The following is a 24420-nucleotide window of genomic DNA, read 5'->3' on the forward strand; positions in this document are numbered from 1 at the left end:
AGTGGGCAGCGCATATTTCGTGGGGCGCGTGCTCCAACCGTTCGGGCATATGGTAAACCAGGTCAAAATTTGCAAGAAGTAGAAGAATCTGAGTACAATTAAGTTATTTCCATGCCACAACCATGCAAATACTCATAGGGAGAAATAAAGCAGAAGTACATGTATTTCGATTAAAATAGAGCTTATGTTTTCATTGCATATTTCACAAAGCAAAGAGAGCGTGTCAACGTGGGAGGTAGGTAGCACAGATTCTTTATCTGCATTTTTAATTTGTTGATTTCATCTAGTCCAATTATAGAAAATTTAGGGACTTCCGTAGTTGCTCTGAGTCTAGGTTTTGAATGAGTGAGCGGAAGTTTGGGAAGAAGATGAACTCTTATTGATATTGATGGGAGTGAGTGTTTGCACTGTCTCTTCACTCAACATGTTACCACTCTTTTTCCTTACTTTTTTCCATTTGCACTTTTGAGGGGGTTCAGTGAAAAGGTTATGAAAGACACATCCAATATAGGCTAAAACACTAATTGGTGCTCATCGTGTATCATCATTGATTTCTGTCTTGTTCATCTTTTTGGTGCTTTCTAGTAGACTAAAGAAGGTACTGGACGATACAATATCTACTTCTAAAAGCGTGTCTCCTGGAGAAACAGATCCTAGATGCTGCTTTGGTGGCAAATGATGTGGTAGATTCAAGGAGGAAAAAAGGAGAGCTCGGGGTTCTTTGCAAGTGAACCTTGAGAAGCGTTATGACAATTGAATTGGGAGTTCTTGGTTTTTTAATGACAAAGATAAAGTTTCTACTATAGGTGAAGGAAGTGAGTCAATTTCTGTTATTCAAAAGTAAGATACTTGGCTCTAGTGAATGGGAGCCATATGTATTGTTTGGTAGCTCGATGAGTTTGAGGCAAGGGGACCGATCTATTTTTGTTGGACGACATGCTTATGTCTTGTGATGCAGATATTTCCTAGTTAATATTCATCAGATAGATCCTTGTGTGTTTTCAAACCATGTCAGAACTAGAAATAAATCTCATTAAATTGTGAGATAATGCCAGTGGATATGGCGGACAGCATTGAAGCATTTTCAACCGCTTATCTCAGCCTGTCTTTAGGGTGCTTTGAATTTGGGCCAAGCTGTCTGGAACAGGCAATCGGAAGTGTTGAGAAAAACTTAGTAGGATGGCGGAAAAAGTTATTTGTCTAAAGGAGGAAAGGATATGCTTATCAAGAGCATACTATCAAGTGTTCCACATATTGCGTTTTTTTGTTACATGCTTCTGGGATTTAGCACATGGGACTATATGGAGCTTCACAGTTGGATCGTTGGAAGCCCGTGATGAGTCGAAATAAAGGGGGAAGACTTGGGGTGAAAGACCTTAAGAGTGTTCACATAAGTAATAGTTATGAAAATTTGGTACTTAGAACAGGTTTTATGGAGTGTGATGATCACATAATATTTAGTTGCAAATACGAGATGGACTAAAAATATTACTATTTTGTAAGCCTTTTACTTTTTGATATACTGCTTGTATACATGTGTTTTTCAAATAAATGAAAATATTATCCTTATGATAAAAGATAGAAAAGAGTTTTCTTAATAACTTTGTGGACATTCAAATAAAGATAAACATATTTCTGAGTGTGAAATATAGACATTTATGATAATTTTACTATTAAAATTCCAAGTTTTGACATTCCGAAGAAGGTTTCTTTAGACAGTAGAAAGAAAAGAGAAGAAAGCTATTTTTACTGTTGTTCTGCATAAAAAGACGAAAGTGGAAATCTGATGCCTTATTAGTGCCCAAGGTTGGTTAATGGTTATCCTGTTTTTGCTGCTTTTGTTGTTAGTGTCTTAATTAAAACTTGTTCAGCAATGTATTATCTCTATTTATTTTTTCTGTAGTTTTGTTTTCTAAATAAGACTTAATCAGTCTTTTGTTATTTTTAAATCTTCCATTTTTTATTTCCCCAACTGTTATAGCTGGGAAATCTTTGAGGTCTTAAAGTTGTAAGCAAACATCTTCAATTAATTTCTACAACTCGATAACTGATTAGGATACATGTATTCAGAATGTTGTCTTCAGAATGCATTGAAGTGTCAAAACAGAGGAACCTTATAAAAAAAGTGTCCAAAACAGAGGAAGTTTTTCTTTATAGCTTGTATTTGTTTGATTAGTCATCTCATTTTCCTGAGAAATTACACTTGAAGGTAAGTCTCCTCTTTGTTGTCGTTTCATTAAGAGGAAAAAGAAATTATTTGATGCAGATGAATGGAAAAACTTTCTTGCTCGAATTGGCCGTGATGAGAATGCCTCAGAGACAGAACTTAATGATAACCCAAATGACATTCTTGAACTTAGGTTTTGGGCATCATACCGTGGGCAAACATTGGCCAGAACTGGTACTTCTTAATTCTCTGTTTTCTTTTTAATTTGCAGTATATGCTGTCTCCTTGGATGTTTAATGCTACACTTCTGACTGCATCATGTACCTCTGAAATTATGTTTAGGGTTACTTACATTAATTGTTTCTTCTCCTGTTTTAGGTTTCGAATAGATCATGTGTGTTATCTTTGTTTCTTTGGACGAAAAATATCTAGGATCAAGCTGGGTGCTTGCTCTGTCTTACTTTTTGTGACATTTCTACTTTGAAACATCAGCTAAAATATTAGTATCCTATATGACTCTCACAGGTTTCAGATTTCAAATTCACGAGACTACTTGTTTTAAACAGAAAGTGTGTTAAAAAAAAATGAATCCTAGAGGGATTAGGTACTAAGTCCGATTATCATGAATATTTTCATCTCTTTTCCCCCTATTTTTAACCAGAAACTCCTGATTTTTCTTCCTTTGTGTAAGGATGCCATCACGAACATCAATATGTGGGCCCAAAAGAAAATTGTTACAGCCATCAGTTTTCTTGGTGGAAAGTTCTACGTAACCACAAGTAGAAATGGATGGAAAGAAAGAAAGAGAAACATGGAATTGGGGATGCCTTTGCCTGTATTCTCTTATTGTGCTATTCTGAGCATAATAAACCCCGACCCCTAAACATTCCTCCTCTATTGTGCTATTCTTAAGCAACATGCGGAGTGTATCTTCTTACAGTTGATTTTATACTGAAAGCTTTTTACTTAAATCTCTTTGCAAAGGCAGGGATGATGGAGTCAAGATCCAAATTTTGTATATTGTACTTGACATTCCAGATGATCGTAACAAATTGTTGAAAAGGATAAACTGAAGGTGTTGACAAAGAGTAAGTATAAGAGTGATCTTGGAGGTGCATGCAAGTGCCCGGACCCTATCGTTATCAAAAGAGAAAGGAAAAAAAGTGATTTTGTTTGAATTTATCTGAAAAAAAAGTGATTTTGTTTGAATTTATCTGGAAAAAAAGTGATTTTGTTTGAGAGATAAATGAATGATTTTTATGATTAGGACCCAGAGAGATCTTAAAAGTATCTGTACAAGGAAAAATACAACAACATTGCCTCGGTCTCGAACAAGTTGGGGTCGGCGATATGAATCCCCATTTCTTTCATTTAGCTCAACTCATATCATCATCATTACCATAATAAAATAAAAGTGCAAGTAAAAAAAGATAAATATATGTAAATGATAGTAGTAGTAGTAGTAGTAGTATGATAAATATAGTATGGATTTTTCTCTTCCATCTAAGTTTGCATTAATTCCAAGGATTTGTAGGTCTACTACTACTAATCTTATAACCAAACCATCTCAAGTGACCTCTCATTTTATCCTCATTGTGTAGTACTTGCACCTTCTGGCGAATATGATCATTTCTAATCTTATGTAATCGTGTGCGACACACATTCATCATAGCATTCGTATTTCTGCAACAATCATCTTGTGGGTATGTTGTATTTTAGCGGCCCAACATTCACTACCATATAATATAACCGGTCTTATAGTTGTTCAATAGAATTTATCTTATAGTTGCATTTTGGCTCATAGTTGCATCTTATAGTTGCATTTTGGCTTCACAATTCCATCTTGTCTCACCTCAATTTCGCTCTTCTCGTGCTGACTAAACTTGCAGTGTATGTACTCGGTCTTACTTCTACTTATCTTAAAACCCTTACTCTTTAAGGTGTTTCTCCACACCTCAAGCTTTCGGTTGACACCCTCGCTAGTTGCGTCAATTAGCACAATATCATCAACGAATAGCATACACCGTGGGCCCTCATCTTGTATTTTGTTGGTTAGCTCATCCATAACTAGGGTAAATAAGTAGGAGCTCACTGCAAAACCCTGGTGTAAACCCACTTTTATTGGAAACTCCTTTTTATCTCCTACTACTGTTTTCACGCTAGTGACAACTCCTTCAGACATGTCCCTTATGACTTTTATATATTTAATATGAATTTCTTTTTCTCCATCACCCACCAAAGGACCTTTCGTTGTGCTTTATCATATGCCTTGTCTAGGTCAGAGAAACGAAAGACTTAAATTTCTGATTATTTATGTGATGGCCAGGCGAAAAAGGGCTATTTTTGAACTAGTCAAAATTTAAAATTTCTGTCTCTTTTGATGGAAAAGTTAATGTATGGCTGTTGAGGCAGACTTTTAGAAGTTGAAGGTCATGATGCTAGGTACTGAAACTTGTGTGTGAAAAGACAGCCCTAAGAATGGTACTTACCAGACGATACCCTGCTTGCTTGCTTGTGCTATGTAGGCTATCCTGCTTTCCTCGCCTGGAGAAAGTTGCTTCCTTGCTTGTTTTTCTGATGAATTTCTTACCTTTAACACAACCCTTCTGGAGTTTTGCAGTTCGTGGAATGATGTACTACAGGAAAGCGCTAATGCTGCAATCATATTTGGAACGGATGATGACTGGAGGTTTGCTTTCTGAGAACCTAAAACAATGTATGATTTTGTTGATTTTCTCTTTCTTCACCAATTCAATCTTCTGTACGTTGTTAGATTCTGAAGCAGGAATCCCACCAAATGGAACAACGGATACTCAAGGATTTCACTTGTCTCCTGAATCAAGAGCACAGGCAGATCTGAAATTTACATATGTTGTCACATGCCAGATATATGGAAAACAGAAAGAAGAGCAAAAACCTGAGGCTGCAGATATTGCATTACTAATGCAAAGGTGAATTAATTTATTCATTTGGATTGTAATGAATGTACAAGATAGATTCTGTCTTAGAATTGACGTCATAACCTCTCCGCTGACTTGGGTTATACTTTCATGTAGAAATGAGGCTCTCCGAGTTGCTTTCATTGATGAGGTTGAAACTCTTAAAGATGGAAAGGTGAATAAAGAATACATCTCAAAGCTTGTAAAGGCTGACATCAACGGCAAAGATAAGGTGTCATTCTTTTTCTACTCTAAAATCTGCTTAAGGCGTCCATGTCATTTCCATTACACTTGTTCTATTTACTCTTTAATTTAAATTCGTTCTATGTGTTTTAGCATTATGGGTAGAGCTTAAATGAAGAAACATGGTCAATGAGAATTTATATAGCGGACCCCCACTTGTTTGGTGGTGGTTGTAGCAGTAGTAGTAGTAGTAGTTATTGTTGTTGTTGTTGTTGTTTTGTTGTTGTTGTTGTTGTTGTTTGTGTTTTAGCATGTAATAGTAGTAGTAGTAGTATTTTTGTTGTTGTTGCTGTTATTGTTATTGTTGTTGTTGTTACTGTTGTTGTTTTAGCATGTAATATGCGTAATAGTACACAAATATGCAACTATCTGTGATTTGAATTTCAGAAAATTAATAAATGGTCACATCAGCTCTTTAGAGAGTGAAGCATAATGTGAACGAAGCTGGGTCTGCTTTTGGTGGTGTTGATTAGTGAGTTCTTTTCGTGTTCAGCTTTTGCTATGTTTGCAATTACCCTAGTTTGTGATAATGCTGTTAAACATCAACATGGGGAAACAACACGAATACTGGTTCTATGTTGTTGCAGCTCAAACCAAAGAATTCCCACTTCTATCGGGAAAAGAAAAGAAAATGGTATTGTAAGTTGGGACCTGGGGTTAATTAGTGCTAGATATCTTTTCTTATTGCAACTTGCATGACCCTAAATGGAGTAAATCCCAGCTTGTCTGTCAAGCTCTTAAAGTATTGTCTTACTAATGAAAAAAAAGTTCTTTAAGTATTGCCCTGTACCTTTTGGACTCAAGTTGTTCCAAATGGTAACAAAAGTAGGAGCTAGTTGGAAGCGATGAGCAAGTAAGTGGGAGCTAATTGGATGTTCATGCTATTAAATGGTAGTTGCCTGTAGACACCACATAAGCTTACCTCTAGAGTCTTTCATCAGCTTCTGGACCTACCACAAGGATATTGCTTCTTTACCGGTGATTTTGGACCCTAAACCAAACAAGTCTGCGTTAGTGGGAGAAGCGACGCAAAATGGATTTGCTGGCATGGTCATTGGCGCTCAAACATAAAAGTAAGTCATAATGTTATATCTTTTGGACCAAGTGGTCTATGATGTTTAGTAATGCAGAATACCTAAAAGCCTCTTAAACTTGTCTCGTATTATTAGTTGCACAGCTAAACTATTTGTAGTCTTAGTTACCCCCTTCGGCTTGGTTATTTCATTGCCTTTACCCCCTAGATGCTGGCATGGCAAAGAGAGTGGATACACTCTTTTTTAGGCAGACGGGAGTGAAGAAAATCGAAAACTCAACTTCCTGTTGGGATACTTTCAACAGTTAATTGCCACATAATCATATACAATGCAATTTTACCGGAAATTTGCATTTTTGTAGTTTCTTCTGTAGATGCAATTGTCTATTTGTTCGAACTGTGTATTTTTTCATTTTCCAGCCAAATTTGTAAAAAACTTGGCTAGAACTCCATCATTTTAGCCAAATAAAATTAGCTTTTAGCAAAAATAATGGCGTACCAGTTGTGTATATTTTTTTTCTTTAGATGCAATGACTATTTATTTCAAATGCATTTTTTTGGGCCAAATCAGTAAAAATAACTTGGCTAGAGCTCCATTTTTCTTAGCCAAATAAAAAAAGTTTTGCCAAAATAATGGAGTTCAGCTAAGCTTTCTACTAATTTGACCCGGAAAAAATGATCTAATAAAATTAATGAATTTAAAAAGGTAAAATATTATATTTTATTTAAAAAGATGCCACGTAGACAACAAAACCCACGTAGCAGGCGCATGTATGTCACTTCCTTGTGCGGAGATCATCCCGGGGGTAAGGGCTATCAAATATCCAAGGTAGGGCGGGTAGTTAGAACTCCTCATAGTTTAGATGTGCAACTTATAATCAGTTCCAAGTTTAGGGGCTAAAAGCTATCAAATATCCAAGTGCAGGGTGTAAGTAGGACTCCTCATAGTTTAGGTGTGCAACTAATAATCCCTGCCAAGGATTTTTTTTTTTTTTTTTTTTTTGTGGGTGGGTGGGAATTCGGTATTCTGCCTTTAGTAAGTATTCCTTTACCAGTTAGGCCCAGGGGCATTGTAAGAATGTGCTACAGCTGTTACCTGTCTCTATTATTTCTGGTAATAACACAACAAAAGTAAGATGAGAGGTGCTATTTTCTGATTGGTGTTATCCTCTTTTTCTGTAGCAATCTTATCCAGAGTAATATAATATACTGAATTTATATTGATAAGATATCATTTTCAGCGATTTAACTTTTTGCCTTGTAGATTCAAAATAGTAATGCTTCTACGTGCTTTTTTCTCTACATGATTGCAGGAAATCTACTCAATTAAACTGCCTGGGAATCCTAAACTTGGTGAAGGAAAACCGGAAAATCAAAATCATGCAATTATCTTTACACGTGGAAATGCAGTGCAAACAATTGACATGAATCAGGTAGCCAAGTATCTAATGTTTTGTTGACTGTGTTAGTCTGTACTCTATCCCTTGTGTATAGAACAGAATGCTAAGTGGATTTCCCCTTTTGAGTTCCTTTAGCGTCCAATAGATAGTAGACAAAATCTTCATCAATAACTAGGTGATACTTTGGGATCAGGTTGAAGAAAAATCTACAATAGTTAGTATACTGGTGAAATAAAGTGTGAAATTCTTTTTTGTTTTTTTAATAACAACTATGCCTCTTTTCCAAGCAATTTGCCAACTCCAGTTTGATAAGGTAAAGTAATTTTATTGATTGTGGGAGTAAAACAGCTCAAGTATACAAGAAGTACTCCAAAAAATAGAGAATCTACACCAACACATGATTCTCCACAAAAGAACCCAATCATCTATACAAGTGGGAACCTCGTGGGTGCACCAAAAAGAAATTAAAAACACGAGGTTATTCCTCAATTGTACAATGCCATTTTCGATCCCTTCCAATGTTCTCCTATTCTTCCATTCCAAATTACCCACATGAGGGCTAGAGGCACAACATCCCATGCCATGGAACCATCAGCAGCGTCCCAAAGGATGTTCCTTTGAAGTCTCTCTTGTTTGTCCGTTACAATCACATGTGCCTGCATTTAGTAAAAATAAAAAAGGGCAGCCCGGTGCACTAAGCTCCCGCTATGCGCGGGGTCCGGGGAAGGGCAGGACCACAAGGGTCTATCTTACACAGCCTTACCCTGCATTTCTGCAAGAGGTTGTTTCCACGGCTCGAACCCGTGACCTCCCGGTCACATGGCAGCAACTTTATCAGTTACGCCAAGGCTCCCCTTCGGTGCCTGCATTTAGTGACATGTAATATAAAGGAAAGCTTGAAAGTGTACTCTTGATGAGTACTTCCTTTCCCCTATTAACAAGTACCTCTTTTGGTAACCTGCTATTCTCTTGTCAACTCTTTCAATCACCGAATTCCACATTGCAAGATCCTTGTTTGAAGCACCCGACGGCAAACCCAAGGTAAGTAGTAGGTAGAACACCTGCCTTAAAGCTTTATATCTGTGAAAGGGTGTCAAAGTTATCCACCTCGCCTACTTGGTATGGTCTCACATTTCCTGAGGCTAATCTTCTAACATGGTACAAATTGGAACCAATTCAGAACCTCTCTCAAGTATGTCAGCTGAGATTTGTGAGTATCATTTGCAAACAATAAATGCGTGACCTTCACATTACTCTGTTGCCCAATCAGTGCCGTGAAACCCATCATGAAACCTCAAGTCACTGCTCTATCCGTCATTTTGCTCAGCTCTTCCATCACCAATATAAATAACATGGAGGATAACGGATCCCCTTGTCTCAATCCCCTTGGGCTGCGGAGGAAACCATAAGGACTTCCATTTACCAAGATAGAGAACCTGACCGTCGTGATACAAAATCTGATCCATATCCTATGCTCCCCCGCAAATCCCATCTTCATCATGATAGAATAAAAAAACCCCAATTCAAGTGTGAAGTTTTTCTAGTAGTTCTACAGAGAATAATCATTTTAGCAGTACTTTGAAGTGGATAGTTTGGCCCTTTGTCATCATCTGGGAACCATCTAATTTTCTAACTTTGTTTTTCTTTTTAATATACATAATTCTTACCTATTTTCAAAGGTAAGGAGAGGTCTAAGCGACAATGATTTCATCCTTGGCAGGATAGACATCATACATGCTGGGCAATCTCTTATGCTTTTACAGATAGATTCTAGAATTCCTGGGTGATTTTGCTACGTGATAGTCTAGGTGAAATGGAGAATTAGCGGGGCTCCCTTTTTTTGAGATACCCAATGGAAGAATTAGTGAGGCTCTCTTTCTTTTGAGATACCCAATCTTAAGTCAAATCATTGCATGAGCCTGGTGAAATAGAAGTAGATTAGGAAAGGGAAGGGCGCATTTCACGAGACTGGTGAAATTGAAGTGGATTTAGGAAGGGGAAGTGCCTGCTGTACTTGTGTATTTCTTTTTCAAAGATAATATCTTTGTCAGCTTCATTGTCATTAGGCTTTCGTTCATACCTTGCTTACCTCGACCCTATCTCTATGTATTTATCAAACATAGGATAACTATTTTGAAGAGGCTCTGAAGGTGAGAAATCTTCTTGAGGAGTTCTTCCTTAATCATGGCATTCATCCCGCTACAATTCTTGGTGTTAGGGAGCATGTGTTTACTGGCAGGTGATTTTGGATCTAATGATATATTTCTTCTGTCATTGTATTTCCTGACAGTCATCTGATATGGTTTTTTGCGTTTCAGTGTTTCTTCGTTGGCATCCTTCATGTCTAACCAAGAAGCAAGCTTTGTGACTATGGGCCAGCGTGTTCTGGCAAATCCTTTGAAGTGAGTGCATGTTCATTACTTTGATATTTATATTGCACCAGGGAGTCAGTTTATGACAGGTTGTAAAATTCCTCAGAGTTCGTATGCACTATGGACATCCAGATGTCTTTGACAGAATTTTCCATATTACTCGAGGTGGTATCAGCAAAGCCTCGCGTGTGATTAATATCAGTGAAGACATCTATGCAGGTAATGGTTTGCTGCCAAGCACTCCACCGGCATGCACGTTGTGCTCTCCATTTTACATTTATTTAGTTGGAAGCTTGCTCATATACGATGATGTCCCCTAGATTAATAATATTACCATAGGTTCATATGATTTCTCTGGCCAGCTAGCATATTTGTTCCCAGCTTGTGTCTTCTCCGATTTTGATTGGAACCTAGTTCTTTTGGTTCATTTCTCTTAAATCTTCAACCAGTTAACCGACATGAAAAAGTTAGTGACCTGATATTCTGCTGCATGTATAATTATTCAGTGTCCTCGTTATGAGTTTTACTGTGTCATGACTAGTGAGTAGTATTTTGTTTGACCAAGCTTTTGTAAAACTAGAAGTGCTTATTTTTTTGAAAAGAAGTATTTAATTTGAATAGTTAAGGTGCTTGACTAAGTTTCCGAAAAGAAATCAGTTCTTTTGAGTAGCGGCAGAAGTTTTTTTTTCTTTTGCTGCGGGGAAGAAACTGAAAAATATAGCTTCTTCTTGAAAGCATAAGCAGAAGCTGGAGAAGTTCTTTTTAGGGAAAAGGGTCAAATTTGTCCCTCTACTATAAGAAAAGGATCAAGTTTATCTATCAGTCTAAAAATACCCTTACCGTTATACAAGTGGCTCAAATATACCCCTCCTCCGTTAGAGGTGTCCAGGGTGGACATCCAATCCCACGTGGCACCGACAACTTGGTGAGGTGAGCACCACGTAGCAGCCACCTCATCACCCAAACCCATTTTACCCTCTCATCTTCATTTCTTCTTCCACATTAGCACCTCCTCCCTCTCCACCACCACCACTCCACCATCAATACGTGATTTTTGAGGAATAAAATTTTTTTATCTTAGAAATCAGCCCAGTAATGAATTTCTTTGCAAAGTTTCATGAGGGTCTGTTTACTCTTCCTCAAGCAAATTACGAAAGATCGAAACTACAATTTTAAGCCTATGGAGAAAGCAAATATTACGTCTTACTTTTTGTGGAGCTTGATGGGTGCGGAAGGAATGAAGCGTACTATGATTAAGCTTCTTTTGGTGCTAAAGAGGGGTTATTGGCCTTATTATCTTAAATAGATGGATCCTGGATTTGATATGGCAGTCATGATCCCCTCATCTTCGGGATTCTTTTTTCTTCTCCCATAGTCTAAGAAGGTCTCATTCAACTGGATTAACGCGTGACCACTTGACGAATTGGTTACGCCGAATCCTGATAATCACCTTGTATGTGGTACTTTTGAATCTTGAAGCAAATAATTCTTTACTGTAGTAATGCTGCAGAAATTACTCTGGCCAAGGAGAAGTAGTAGAGGGAGGGGGTAAAATGGGTTGGGGTGATGAGGTGGTATGCCACGTGGTGTCTGCATCACCAAGGTGTCCGTGCCACGTGGCATTGAGTTTCCACCTTGGACGGTTTTAACGGAGGAGGGATATATATATTTGAGCCACTTGTGTATTGTTAGGGGTATTTTTAGACCAATAGTATAATAGAGGGTAAATTTGATCATTTTTATAGTAGAGGGGCAATTTTGACCCTTTTCCATGTAATTCTTCCAAGGCGAAAATATGCTTACCAAAAATTTATACCCCCTCCGGTCCACAATAAGTGACCAATTTGACTTGGGCACACCCATTAAGGAAATACAAAATTCTAGATAAAAATAGTTAGTGTGACCAAACTACCCTTAATTAAATGACACTTATTTTGGACCAAAATAAAAAAGGCAAATTGGTTATTTATCGTGGACCGGAGGGAGTATTTATCAAACTTTCTCATAGTGCAGACAAAGAATTATGCATTGTTGACAATACATCTTTTGCCAAAGACTGATAAACCTGCTCTCTCTCTCTCTCTCTCTCTCTCTCTCTCTCTCTCTGGTGATTTTTTCTTTACATTGTAAAAATGAACTTAAGAATCTCTCATAATAAATATTTAAAATCATTAATATATTTAAATTATGATAATTGTAAAGTGTATCTTTACATGTATTTTATATAATTTGGCGCTCAAAAGCACTATTTTGAAAGATTGGCCAAACACAAGCCGTTTTATACTATTAACAAAAGCAATTCTCAAATGATATGGGTAAGCATAAATTGCAATCCGAAAGTGTTTTTTTTCTTTCAAAAACTCCATTTGAAAAAAAGTACTCGGAATAAGTAGATTTTGGAACCTTGGGCAAGCATGCTCGTAGTACTCAATTTTTCAAGTATAAATGCAGGGTTTGGTTCAACTCTACGGCAGGGAAATATTACTCACCATGAATATATTCAGGTAAATTTGCCAGCCATTCTGTGTTTGAATGTATATATGATGGCAGTGCCTAAACTAAAATCATACAGGTCGGCAAGGGACGAGATGTCGGACTCAACCAGATTGCATTATTTGAAGGCAAAGTTGCTGGTGGTAATGGTGAACAAGTTCTCAGTAGAGATGTTTACAGGCTCGGCCAGCTCTTTGATTTCTTTAGAATGTTATCGTTCTACTTTACAACTGTCGGATACTACTTCTGCACAATGGTATAATTTCGCATTCTAAATGCCATCCCTTGTGTTAGTTGTGATCTCCTTAGGCTTTAGTGCTTTAGCTATAATATGGGTTGTGCTTTGTATGCTTATTGCAGCTTTCAACTGCCAGGTATATGGTGATGTTTCTGACTGATCCTTTTAAACTTTTGTGCAGTTGACAGTGCTTAGTGTTTATGCTTTTCTCTATGGCAAGGCATATCTGGTAAATACTCAGACAATTTTTTGCTTTTGGGTACTTTGGGTATTGCTTATAACTCCAGATGCTTACCCTATTACAGATAGGGTATACAGTTTGACCTTTCAAAGTAAGTTAGGATTGCTCATTTAGTTGACCTATTTCTTTGCACTAGTGTTATTCTCATGGTGCAGTTAGCATTTTGATAATTCTATGAGCCGATAATTCTATGAGCAAGCAAACTTCTGCTTCCAAATTGTGGATTCTGTGGAAAGATTCTGCACGGGACTCAAAATTCAATTTCCATTCACCTTTTTGATTTGTCAATGTTATTCTTTGCGTGCTGTTTGTCAGACTATTCAAGAACTATATGTAATATTCATGGCCTGCCTCTTTTTGAATATCTGCAATTTTTTTCAGGCGTTATCTGGTGTTGGTGCCACTATTGAGGATAGAGCTAATATATCAGACAATGATGCACTCAGTGCTGCTCTCAATGCACAATTTCTTTTTCAGATTGGTGTCTTTACAGCGGTTCCTATGATTCTGGGTTTCATTCTGGAACAAGGTTTCCTAAGGGTATGTTTCTTAGGGTCCTTCTCATAGTTTGATCTGTTATGCTAAAGAAGTTCTATTCTTTTACCAAACATGATTGACTAATAATTGAGCAATTACTTGAATTGCTTACAAAATCTTAATTGAGCGACCAATGAGTATGTTTTTCTTATCCTTGAGGAATGATGCTTATATTTTCGCCTTTTGAGCTTCTTCTCAATCTTTTGGAAATAATTTCTCTGTTTTCTGCATCTACTTTACCTTCCTAGCTTTAGATTTGTAGTATCTTTCTTGTTAGCAATCCTCACAAAAGATATACCGTTTGGACAACTTTTGAAAAAAAAATATTTTGAAAAAGAAGTTTGTGCGAAAAAAGAATGCGTTTTGTTAGCTGTATTACTTTTGAAGATCTGTAATTGTTCTGTGAGTGGAAAATACTTGTTCTTTGAAGAAACACTGTCAAACCATTTCTTCAAATAACTGTTTTTTTTTTTCCAAACAAACTTCTTGAAGATCTAAACAGACAATGTCTCATGCTCTATGTTGCGCGGACTCTCCAAAATGCTGCCGCACTCGTGCCATATCCTTAAAAAATACACTATTTTTGGAGGATCCGACACGCAGCCAACTACATTGTCGAAGAGTCCGAGCAACATAGCTCATGCTAAAACTTTTTGCAATAGCTCCAAAAAAAATCCTGGAGAACGCCACTGATCTCTATGGAAAACTCATCAAATGCTTTGCTACTTTTTTTTGGGGTGGTCTTTCACATTCAAATCTAGTGCTTTTTTTTCATGGAGCATAACCTTCTTGTTTGGCCTCTAACTGCCTGTCTATTCTCTGCTTTGACTGACATCATTCTTGTCGCTGCAGGCTGTTGTTAGTTTTGTCACTATGCAGTTTCAGCTTTGCACTGTCTTCTTCACATTCTCCCTGGGCACTAGGACACATTACTTCGGTCGGACTATCCTCCATGGTGGTGCAAAAGTTGGTCCATCTCCTCCTCGTTACTCAAATATTCTTATATCTTGGCATAGAACTAATCAGAAAATCTTTTTCTTAACAGTATCATGCAACCGGTAGGGGGTTTGTCGTTAAACACATCAAGTTTACTGAGAATTACAGGCTTTACTCCCGCAGTCATTTCGTAAAGGGGTCTCTCTCTCTCTCTCTCTGTGTGTGTGTGTGTGTGTGTGTGTGTGTCAGTTTGAGTGCATGCACACACATGTGCGCATATCTATGTTGTCATTTTGTCATAGCTCTTTTCTGTTCTTGTGGGAATATCAAATAGTTTACCAATCTTTGACCTTCTTCAGCATGGAAATTGTGCTTCTGTTGGTGGTTTATGCTGCTTATGGCTACAATGATGGTGCTTTATCCTACATACTTCTCACTGTTAGCAGTTGGTTCTTAGCTGTTTCTTGGCTTTTTGCTCCATATTTGTTTAATCCAGCGGGATTTGAATGGCAGAAGTAAGTAATGCTTTATTATGTTTGGACGTTCATATATTTTTTCTTGTTTCTTGTCATCATTCTTGTGTTCCTCTATAGGACAGTGGAGGACTTCCGTGACTGGACCAACTGGCTCCTTTATAGAGGTGGAATTGGTGTTAAAGGGGAAGAAAGTTGGGAAGCCTGGTGGGATGAGGAACTGGTATGAGCTCTACTTTGATAAGAATGTGGTTATTGACCTTCACTATTGATCTCCATAGTTTACTAATGAGAAATAAAATAGGGGTAATCAATTCTCTGAGCCTGAGAAATTGTGTGGTTTTGTGCTAAACTACTGACATAGATGCTTTAAAATGGGTCGTCACCACATATGTCAAGTTCCTCTTGGTGTTGAATTCAACTGATGAGTCGATTTCGCTGTCATAACATCTTTTCTAGTTCATCCCAAAAGTTACAAAAATGCAAGTGCTTTCTACACTTTGTATTGGTTTATTATGAATTGGTGAAAGTGTAAGGGTACACAACTGATTATAAGAAGTTCAAAGGGGTGGAGTTTTGTCGTTACTCTTCTTTTTCATTTTCTATTTTTTGCTTTTATTACTTACCGAAAAACTTACTTACAGTGGATTAATTTACCCCCTCTTTGTGATCATATTTATGTGTGCCTTTCTTGCTTTTGGCCCTGCATATGGAATATCAGAATTAGATGTTGGGATGCTTATAATGTATAAGCGTATTGTATATCTACTCGAGACTTGTGAGCTAAGCTACACTTTTCTGAATTAGTTACTATAAGCAGGTTTTATATATTTTTTATGTGAATTCTCCTTTATTATTTCTTCGATATGAGATGAGTGCATTAACTATGCTTCTTTCCTTAACTATTGATGTGTAGCTGCTTTAGAGTGTATTGACAATTCCTGATTTCACTCATACTCTTCTAAAAGAATTTGACGTCACCTTTGTGTTGTTTGACAGGCTCATATTCGAACCTTTGGAGGGAGGGTGATGGAGACCATTCTTAGCTTACGATTTTTTATATTCCAATATGGCATTGTCTACAAGTTAGATGTTCAGGGAACAAATACATCTTTAACGGTACTATTGTTACTCTTTATCTAACTTTTCTCCTTTCTTTGCTACACATTTCCTGTTAATATTGTTCCATATCTGTCTTAATTTGGTCTTAAAGACTCGATAGTGATGTTGTCTTTTGGGGGCATACGTGCCTAGTTTTCATCATATTGTAAAACGTTCAGTATGCACATGTAGAATTTGCATCTACCACGTGTTTGAAGAACTCAAGTCAGTTAACCGAAGTTTGTATGCATGAACTTTGATGTTGTGAGGAAACAATTTTTCCTACCACTCAATTGGTGATGAGAGAACAAAGTTCATTGTTAGGTCTTACAATCTTAAGCACAAGATACGTATCTGATGAAGTATATAGATTCAACTGTGAACCACATACAGTTCATTAGAGGTCGTAGTAGTGAGGTATGCTGAGCTGGAGAAAACTTGGTTCTTGACGTTACCCTCTGCCACGTTTGCTCTCGGTGTTCTGTTTCATGTACAATCAATTTTGATATGACAAGTATTAACTATCTATTGAGTGATGGCTGACTGCTGGTCCTTGTGTCTTTATTGTTTCTCAGGTGTATGGTTTTTCATGGATTGCATTTGCTGTCATCTTAGTCCTCTTCAAGGTTTGAACCAAGTTTTTAATCTGTTTTAGTTTCTAAAATTGAGTTTGAGGATATTCAAATGAAATCTACTATTTTGGGATGCCACAGGTGTTCACTTTCAGCCAGAAAATTTCAGTTAATTTTCAGTTGCTGCTGCGTTTCGTCCAAGGCTTATCGTTTTTGCTTGCCGTTGCTGGTTTAGCAGCCGCGATTGTAGTTACTGATCTTACTGTCACGGATGTTTTCGCATGCATCTTAGCATTCATACCCACTGGCTGGGGAATTCTCTCGGTAGGTCTTCTTTTGCTCCACTATATTGATGACAGTTTGTGTGCATGTTAGAAAAAGAGGGAAACTCACTGATATTAGAATTTCATCTCTTACTGTCAAGTAAGCAAATAAATTTCTAAATCTAAAGCCACATCAGTAGTAACTTGCCCTTGGTTTCAGTTTGCATCATTTATACAATTAGGATAAAGTCAAGTTTCGTTGCCAAGTGGTAAACAATATACATTGATGTTCACTGAAACAGGACATTATACCTTGTATACAAATCATGTTTTTGATTGTGCACATCTTTCTTTATCCCTTTTGGACTGTATTAATTTCTGGCAAATGCATGTTTCATCATTCGACAGATTGCTACAGCATGGAAGCCTCTAATCAAGAAAATGGGGATGTGGAAGTCTTTCCGTTCAGTTGCTCGTTTGTACGATGCTGGTATGGGGATGCTCATCTTCATCCCAATTGCACTGTTTTCTTGGTTCCCCTTCATTTCAACATTTCAAACCCGGCTTATGTTCAACCAAGCGTTCAGTCGAGGGCTGGAGATATCTCTCATCCTTGCTGGAAACAATCCGAACACTGGTTTATAATATCTCATATTCCTCTGATCTTGTACAGAGGAGTAGTTCATATTGTTGTATCACTTTTAGGAGTTTTTGTTAGAGTAAGTTATTATTGAGCTGCGTCTTTTGTTCATTTACATACGTTGTAAATTTATTGTGTATAGTTTTCAGATATGTTTAGCTATACCAGATGAATGATATACATTAGATAATGGTCTAGGATTTTGTCATTGACTATTTTTGGCATACCATTATAAAATGAGTAGCAGAACTTTTTTCCACGGGGATTATTGCAGCGGAATTTTTCTGCCAAATGTGTTCGATCTTTTATCTATCAAATGGATTGGATAAAAAGAAAAAAATAGGAATTAAAATCTTTTTTTACAGTTATCTGTTTTTCATCGAAATAATATGAAATTGGATTTGTTTGGGATTAGTATTAGCATGATATTTGTCTGAATAGAGCAGAATGGAAATAATTTTAGTGCAAATTACTGCGAACAAGACGTAAAGAATAAAGATTAAGTGAAGAGTTCTTTAGTGGAGTACTATTTATCATTCGTACAAACAACGGTGGAAGGTAATAAAGCAGAATTGAAAAATAAAATTAAACAAAATAACAAAACTAAATCTTTCAGTTAAGCTTATTATATTGTCATCATACCAAACAAAAAATAAAATTAAATATAACTTAAAATACTCATAAATAATTTTTGCAGCTCCCAAAATAACAATAATTTTAGGACAGAGAGAGTTTATTGTACTAAACTTCATTGAAGTCATTTGTCATATTTATATCTAGTTGGAGTTCCTTGTAATAAAAGAACCTGCACAATGGCAATTCTGTAATTGCTTAAGCAAACAAGGTCTCTTTTCTTAAAACCACGTGTCATTCATCCAGCTAGTCCTCCATCACCAAAAATCTTAACCATCGATTTTCTTCCTCACTCCTTATATATAGCCTCCGTCATTATATTTTCTGTTTTCCTCCTCACCACATCATCTAAACGCGATATAAATAATCTCTATAATTGAAGAATCCGAAAGAATAAATCTCAACAAAATTAATCCTCAAATTTTCTAGAAATATTCTAAATTTGTTCGGTGAAATCAATAATTCAGAAAAAATTCTATAGATCTATCTAAATTTCTCTGAATTACTTCGACTTTCTTTTTTCGTTTTTTTGGGGGTTTTTAATCAATAATTTTGAAGGGTAAGGATTTGGATTAATTTGTCGTTGATTTAGCGCTTTTTATACATTTAGAGTATTTTGAGGTTCTAATTTTGATCTTCAATTTGATTTTTTTGGGTTAGGGTTTTGATCTTTGTTGCTTATGAACGAAAAAGGATCGATGATGAATCAACAAGTGATGATGAGTATGAATCAACCTCAGATCATGAATCCTCATCTTCAACTACAACAACAGATGGTAATCATTAATCAAATTGATTAATTAAAATTTGCTTCATTATTATGTGAATACGACGTCGTTTAAGTGAATTTGCTATATGCATTGGTAGTGTAATGAATTTTGTGCCATCAGTATAACTTACCATTTATTTATGGTTACCAATCAGTGCTATTAGATAGAGTTTACTTGCAATTACCTAATTGTGTAAATATTTTATACACCGTCAATGCATACAATTTAAATTATTTTTGTACACCATTAGTGCTACTTACCATTTATTAAAGATTAACCAATCAGATCTATTAGATAGAGTTATCTGCAATTACCTGATTGTGTAATTATTTTATTACATCGTCGGTGCACAGCTTAAACTCAATCTGAAAAACCTCAGTTTCATTCACAGATGCAACAGCCGCAACCATCAATGATGACTCGGAGCCATGGGATGTGGCCGCCGACAATGACAATTGATCAGATGAAGTTTCAAAACCCTAATGTTATGAAGGGTCATGGATTTGTTGCCGGAGGAACGCAGTCGAAAAACTTAGGACCTAGGAACAATTGGAAGGGTAAAAAGGGAAATAAGAATGATAAGAGGATGGTGGATATTGGGAGGAGAAAAGAAAAGGCCATAATGGCTACTGGGTATATAAGTGGTGATGGAAATGTTGGAGGATTTGGTGGTGGATATAAGCCACCAACACTTAATGAATTGCAATATCAGAATAGATTAAAGGCCAAGAGATTTTTCCCTAAGAAGAAATTTTATCATAACAATAACAATAATAATAATAATAATAATAATATGGGTGCCCCTTTTGCTCCCAGGAACACGACGTCGTTTATTATTCGGGCAAAGAAGAGTGGTGGTATTGCCTCATTGGTGTCACCCTGTCCCGTGACTCCGGCAGTATTGCCAACTCCAAATTTCTCTCCGTCGAGGGAGGTATTGGTGGATATGGCGAAGGAGGAGTGGGGGGTTGATGGGTATGGATCGATGAAGGGTTTGATTAGATTGAGATCACCGGGACATGAGATGGAGTTACACGAGGAAGAAGAGGAAGATGAGGAAGGAGGATCAAGCGAGAGTGATGTGGAAGAACACGTGGAGGTAGAAAGGCGATTGGATCATGACTTGAGCCGGTTTGAGATGATTTACCCGAATTCTGGTGGTTTGGAGTATAACAATGTTTTGGAGAACCGTGTGGACGATCAGGATTCACATATTGCTCAGTTGGAGGAAGAGAATTTGATATTGAAGGAGAGGCTGTTCTTGATGGAGAGAGAGTTTGGTGATTTGAAGAGGAGGTTGCAAAGTCTTGAGAGGCAGGGCTGTGGATTTGACGAGATTAATGAGGAGGTAGTGGAGAATGAGTCTGAGGAGAGTGAAAGCCATGGAGAGTCCCATTCTGCAGAAGAACATAATGTGGAATTCCTTGAACAGAACATGGAAGGAGGAGACCGGGATGTGAAAGCGGAGGAAGACAAGGCAAATGATGGGGATAATGAATCTGCACAGGAGGAGAAAGTGGAGGGACATGAAGAATTTAATCTTACTCTGCATGATGAACCTCCTAAAAACGAAATCATTGCACATGCTGGTATTAAGTGTGAAAGAAACGAGGATGCGAATGTGAGGGATGAGAACAAGGTTGAGGTTACTCAAAGAAATGAAGATGGTAAAAACAACATTGAGTCATCAGATAATGCAGGCGTTGGAGATGAAACTATGGAGGAGGCTTCTCTACCTGATGCTGAAGCTGTTGTGCAGACAAATACAGAAGATGAAGAACCAGGAAATGAATGATCAGAGAAGAGTATTTACTATGGTGACTTGTCTAAGTTTTACCTCAGTAATGTTAGTCTCTTTTCTGCGAAGTTCTTTCTTGCAATTTGGCTGACATTTCATCTGGAGTTAAAGAGTAGATAAACTTTAGCCTTCCTTTTGGCAACATCTAGAGAAATAATGTTCTGTATGCTGTGATTGCAGACCTTCTACAAGTGCATAGGGTGTAGCATTATTGCGTACTGTGTCATTTTCTGGTCTTTTTTTTCTTTTTCTAAAATTATGTTTTTTGGAGCTGTTTGTAGGAAGTAAATTGGTTTTAAGTCTTCCTCAGTACATCATATCAGACTGTAATAATCGTTGAAGTAACTTTGGAGTTTTTCATATAAACTGTTTCATATGCTGTTAATCATTCTGCATATCTTTAACCTGGGCGTCTGGCAAAGATGTGTCTCTTCTTTAATTTCAACTGTGCAACTTATGAATTTTTAAAGTGCGAGTTGCAGTGCTTGTGTATCAGTTTAAGTTTTGCAGGTCTGTGCTTCTTTGCTCGAGGAAGTCAACCTTTACTTGCCTCCAGGCCCTTGAGATGGTTGGCAGCTTCTCTCACAGGCGAATAGATTGTCTTTGCTGACCTGTCTTAAACTTCTCTGAGTAGTTCCGATAAAAAAATACTTCTTTTTTTGTAGTGTAATTACTGTTAATAGTTACACTAGAAATATTTGCTGTTTTCTAGCTCTCTAACTGACTACCACGAAGTTCTGGAATCAATGATTAAAGATTGAGCAAGATCAATCTACAGAATCCGTGGATAGTTACTAGTGTTCTACGCAACTATATCTGGCAACTTGCTTCAGATGAGAATTTGAACGTCCCTTCTACCAGAAACTAAAGTAATTAGCTTCCTCGAGTTACTTTGATGGTTAGAGTAGGTGACAAAAATCAATGTACTTCAGCAGCTCTGAGTTGGCTACACTGAAGTCCTGATGAAAAATATGTGATCATCAAGATATCCATATCAAAAGTTGGAGAGTAAGTCGAATCTATTTTAGTTTTAAGTTAATAGTTGGAGAGTAAGTCGTATCTATTTTAGTTTTAAGTTAATAAGTTTTTTACTACAATGATAAGTCTGTAATTAGCATGTTTAGGCGTCTTTAATTCTGTGGTGATATATACGTTTGTTTGCAGTATTTCTTTAGCATTCTTGCCTTATCCCTTGCGAGTTCATTTGCTTTCCTGTCTCAGGGGCATATGCTTCTGACCCAAGGATGGCCTCTTTGATGTGGATGAACAAGTGCACAATTTGGTTAGTTCTTGGATTCTCTGAAGAGATAAAAGATTGTTGTTGTGTCCAATGTTCTTATCCTCAATCCTCTCTGCTCATGAAATGTAACTTTTAAGCCAATAGCTGTGTAGAAACTTGAAACCCTATATTAATCTAGTGCACTGTCTGATATCTCACGGTCCGGTATAATTGATAATCTATTTGAGTTTTTGTTGATGTTAGAGGAAATGCATTGCCAGTGTAGCTGATTCTTGATGAAGTTTTGAGCAATTTCTGTGTTGTAAGATATTTTCTCAATCTTTACTGCAGTGCTGATATATTGTATTTGACTTTTTTTCTTTTTCTAAAATTGATACATGTATTTTTGGGGAGAATCAGTTGCAACTAGGAAAAAAAATCAGAAATAGCCAGATTTACAACTGGTAATTGCAAAATAGTCACAGTTTTAAAGTAATTGAAATTTAGCCACTTTTTCATGCAAAGATATAATCTGAACAAAAACACCCTTAAAAATTCGAAAAGATTCCAGCATAATATTTTGGAGTTCGAATTTATTACATATGAGATTTCAGTATAATATATTGGAATTTTATAATATGCTGGAGTTCCAACATAATATGCGTGAAGTTTAAATGTAGGAGCTCCATATCCAGCATACTATGTTGGAATTTTTCATGCTGGAGTTCCAACATAATATGCTGGAAGTTTATACGCAGGAGCAGATGCAGATCCAGGATTTGAAGATCGCGGGTGCACTTTTATATTCTACCAAAATTTGCTTTGTATATAGGGTGTTGTTACTAATATATCACTATTTTTAAAGACGCGCATATATATATATATATATATATATATATATATATATATATATATATATATATATATATATATATATATATATATATATATATGGGTGCTAGAAAAATCAAACGAGTTATGTTATGTTTGAATTGTTTATTAGCTCCATGATCTAATATATTATGTTAGAATTTTTCGTATTTCAATAAAATAATAGCTATTTTTCAATTACAATCCGAAAGTTGACTAAGCCGTGCTATTTTTACCTGCTGCTATTGCTTGAGGAATCTCGTTATTCGGGTCTAACTTTAATATTTGTTAAGCTGCCTTGTGGCAAAGCAATCTTGGATTTAATATTTCGATGTGTTTGAATAAGGCAGCCCCAAAAAAGCAAAAAAGAAAAGAAAAAGAGGAAAGTATTAGGGTCTTAGATTTGAGGGGGAAAAAAAGAAGAAAATGAGGCAAGTTCAGTGCCACTTGTATCTATTGTGTTTTTTCAAATTCACATTGCCATGTGGAGGAATACTTGCACTACTTAATGTGATTAACTTTCTTAAGCAAAAGGGTGGTGAATAGAATTTAGTATTCTACTTTGTGGGGAATATTTTATTAGTTAAATGTGCATAAGGTAATATGAATTTGAGTAAGTTAAAGTGATTAGCCTTATTAGAGAAAAGGTGTTGGGATCAGATCATTTTCTCATATAAATAATACCCAAAGTGATCGCGTTAAGCACGTTGTTGACCGTATAGCGTAATTTTGCTAATAACAGCTTTCACCCGAGTTGCCCATTTGGTTTGGAAGGCGATTTGCCTTGATGTCTTTTGGGTTGAGTCTGTTACACAAAACTTGTCTAGTGCGGTTTACATCCCCTGTGTGGTTTGCAGACTATTATACATGGAAGGTTTATTCAGTGTGCACAAAGTGCTCACCCGAAAGGCAGAAATTGTGACAGAGATTATAACGGCCGCGGGTTTCCCCCTCTTACAAAAAAAAAAAAAAAAAAAGCTTTCCCCAAACATACAAAAATGGTACTTATAATTTTATGGCTTAAAAAAAAAATTAATATCCTAATGATTCGTTATCTCTTCACGATTTTCCCCAATATTTAAATCTCTACTCCAAATACATGGAGTATAAAACAAACTTATCATCACCTACCTTTAAATAGTACTCCCACTTTTCTCCCAATATTTAAATATCTACTCCAAATACATGGAGTATAAAACAAATTTATCATCACCTGCCTTTAAATAGTACTCCCACTTTTCTAATTTTTGTGGCATCAATTTTTAGAATCAAACTTTTTAATTTCTACCTGTAAATTTATAGATTGAAAGTTTTTAAAGATTTTTTTTTACATATTTATAAATTTCATAAGACGTACTATAATTCACAATAATTAACAATTTAAAATATTTAAAAAGCAGATAAAAATATTACAGTCAACGAAAAACACATTTTGACTTCGAAATCGGAACTATGCCCCATAAACTACGACAGAAGGAGTAT

The 24420-nt window shown here is 36.5% G+C and overlaps 2 protein-coding genes across 6 annotated transcripts in view; both read left to right on the forward strand.

Moving 5' to 3' along the window:
• LOC107806373 (callose synthase 9) overlaps positions 1-17907 on the forward strand; it is a 42551-nt gene extending 24644 nt beyond the window's left edge. For 2 of the 4 annotated variants that reach the window (XM_075222242.1, XM_075222244.1), the window contains 19 exons: positions 2267-2401; positions 4788-5118; positions 5224-5338; positions 7696-7815; positions 9906-10021; positions 10101-10184; positions 10261-10373; positions 12606-12658; positions 12727-12903; positions 13067-13114; positions 13508-13666; positions 14516-14629; positions 14709-14797; positions 14959-15114; positions 15193-15295; positions 16072-16191; positions 16749-16799; positions 16887-17069; positions 17417-17907. In XM_075222242.1, coding sequence (XP_075078343.1) covers positions 2267-2401; positions 4788-5118; positions 5224-5338; positions 7696-7815; positions 9906-10021; positions 10101-10184; positions 10261-10373; positions 12606-12658; positions 12727-12903; positions 13067-13114; positions 13508-13666; positions 14516-14629; positions 14709-14797; positions 14959-15114; positions 15193-15295; positions 16072-16191; positions 16749-16799; positions 16887-17069; positions 17417-17653 — 2504 coding nt within the window. In that variant the 3' untranslated portion in view covers positions 17654-17907. Of the gene's footprint in view, positions 1-2266; positions 2402-4787; positions 5119-5223; positions 5339-7695; positions 7816-9905; positions 10022-10100; positions 10185-10260; positions 10374-12605; positions 12659-12726; positions 12904-13066; positions 13218-13507; positions 13667-14515; positions 14630-14708; positions 14798-14958; positions 15115-15192; positions 15296-16071; positions 16192-16748; positions 16800-16886; positions 17070-17416 lie in introns of all 4 variants that reach the window. The other 2 variants (XM_075222243.1, XR_012695089.1) reach the window with 2 other exon arrangements.
• A 699-nt stretch (positions 17908-18606) lies between these two features.
• LOC107788660 (uncharacterized) lies at positions 18607-21250 on the forward strand. Of its 2 annotated transcripts, none has more exons than XM_016610358.2 (3): positions 18607-18840; positions 18942-19057; positions 19443-21250. In XM_016610358.2, exons 2-3 carry the CDS (start codon positions 18962-18964, stop codon positions 20844-20846), a joined length of 1500 nt encoding a protein of 499 aa, XP_016465844.1. In that variant the 5' UTR covers positions 18607-18840; positions 18942-18961; the 3' UTR covers positions 20847-21250. The 2 variants fall into 2 exon arrangements, with proteins under 2 accessions (XP_016465844.1, XP_016465843.1); XM_016610357.2 differs by having other exon boundaries at positions 18612-18840; positions 19431-21250.
• Positions 21251-24420: the final 3170 nt, after the last annotated feature.

This window comes from Nicotiana tabacum, chromosome 9 (genome assembly GCF_000715075.1).
Source record: "Nicotiana tabacum cultivar K326 chromosome 9, ASM71507v2, whole genome shotgun sequence".
NCBI lineage: Eukaryota > Viridiplantae > Streptophyta > Magnoliopsida > Solanales > Solanaceae > Nicotiana > Nicotiana tabacum.

Coding starts and splice junctions, on each gene's coding strand:
- LOC107788660 (XM_016610357.2), top strand. CDS start 18,962: ATGAACGAAAAAGGATCGATGATGAATCAACAAGTGATGATGAGTATG. Junction 19,058..19,430: donor TTCAACTACAACAACAGATG/GTAATCATTAAT, acceptor GAAAAACCTCAG/TTTCATTCACAGATGCAACA.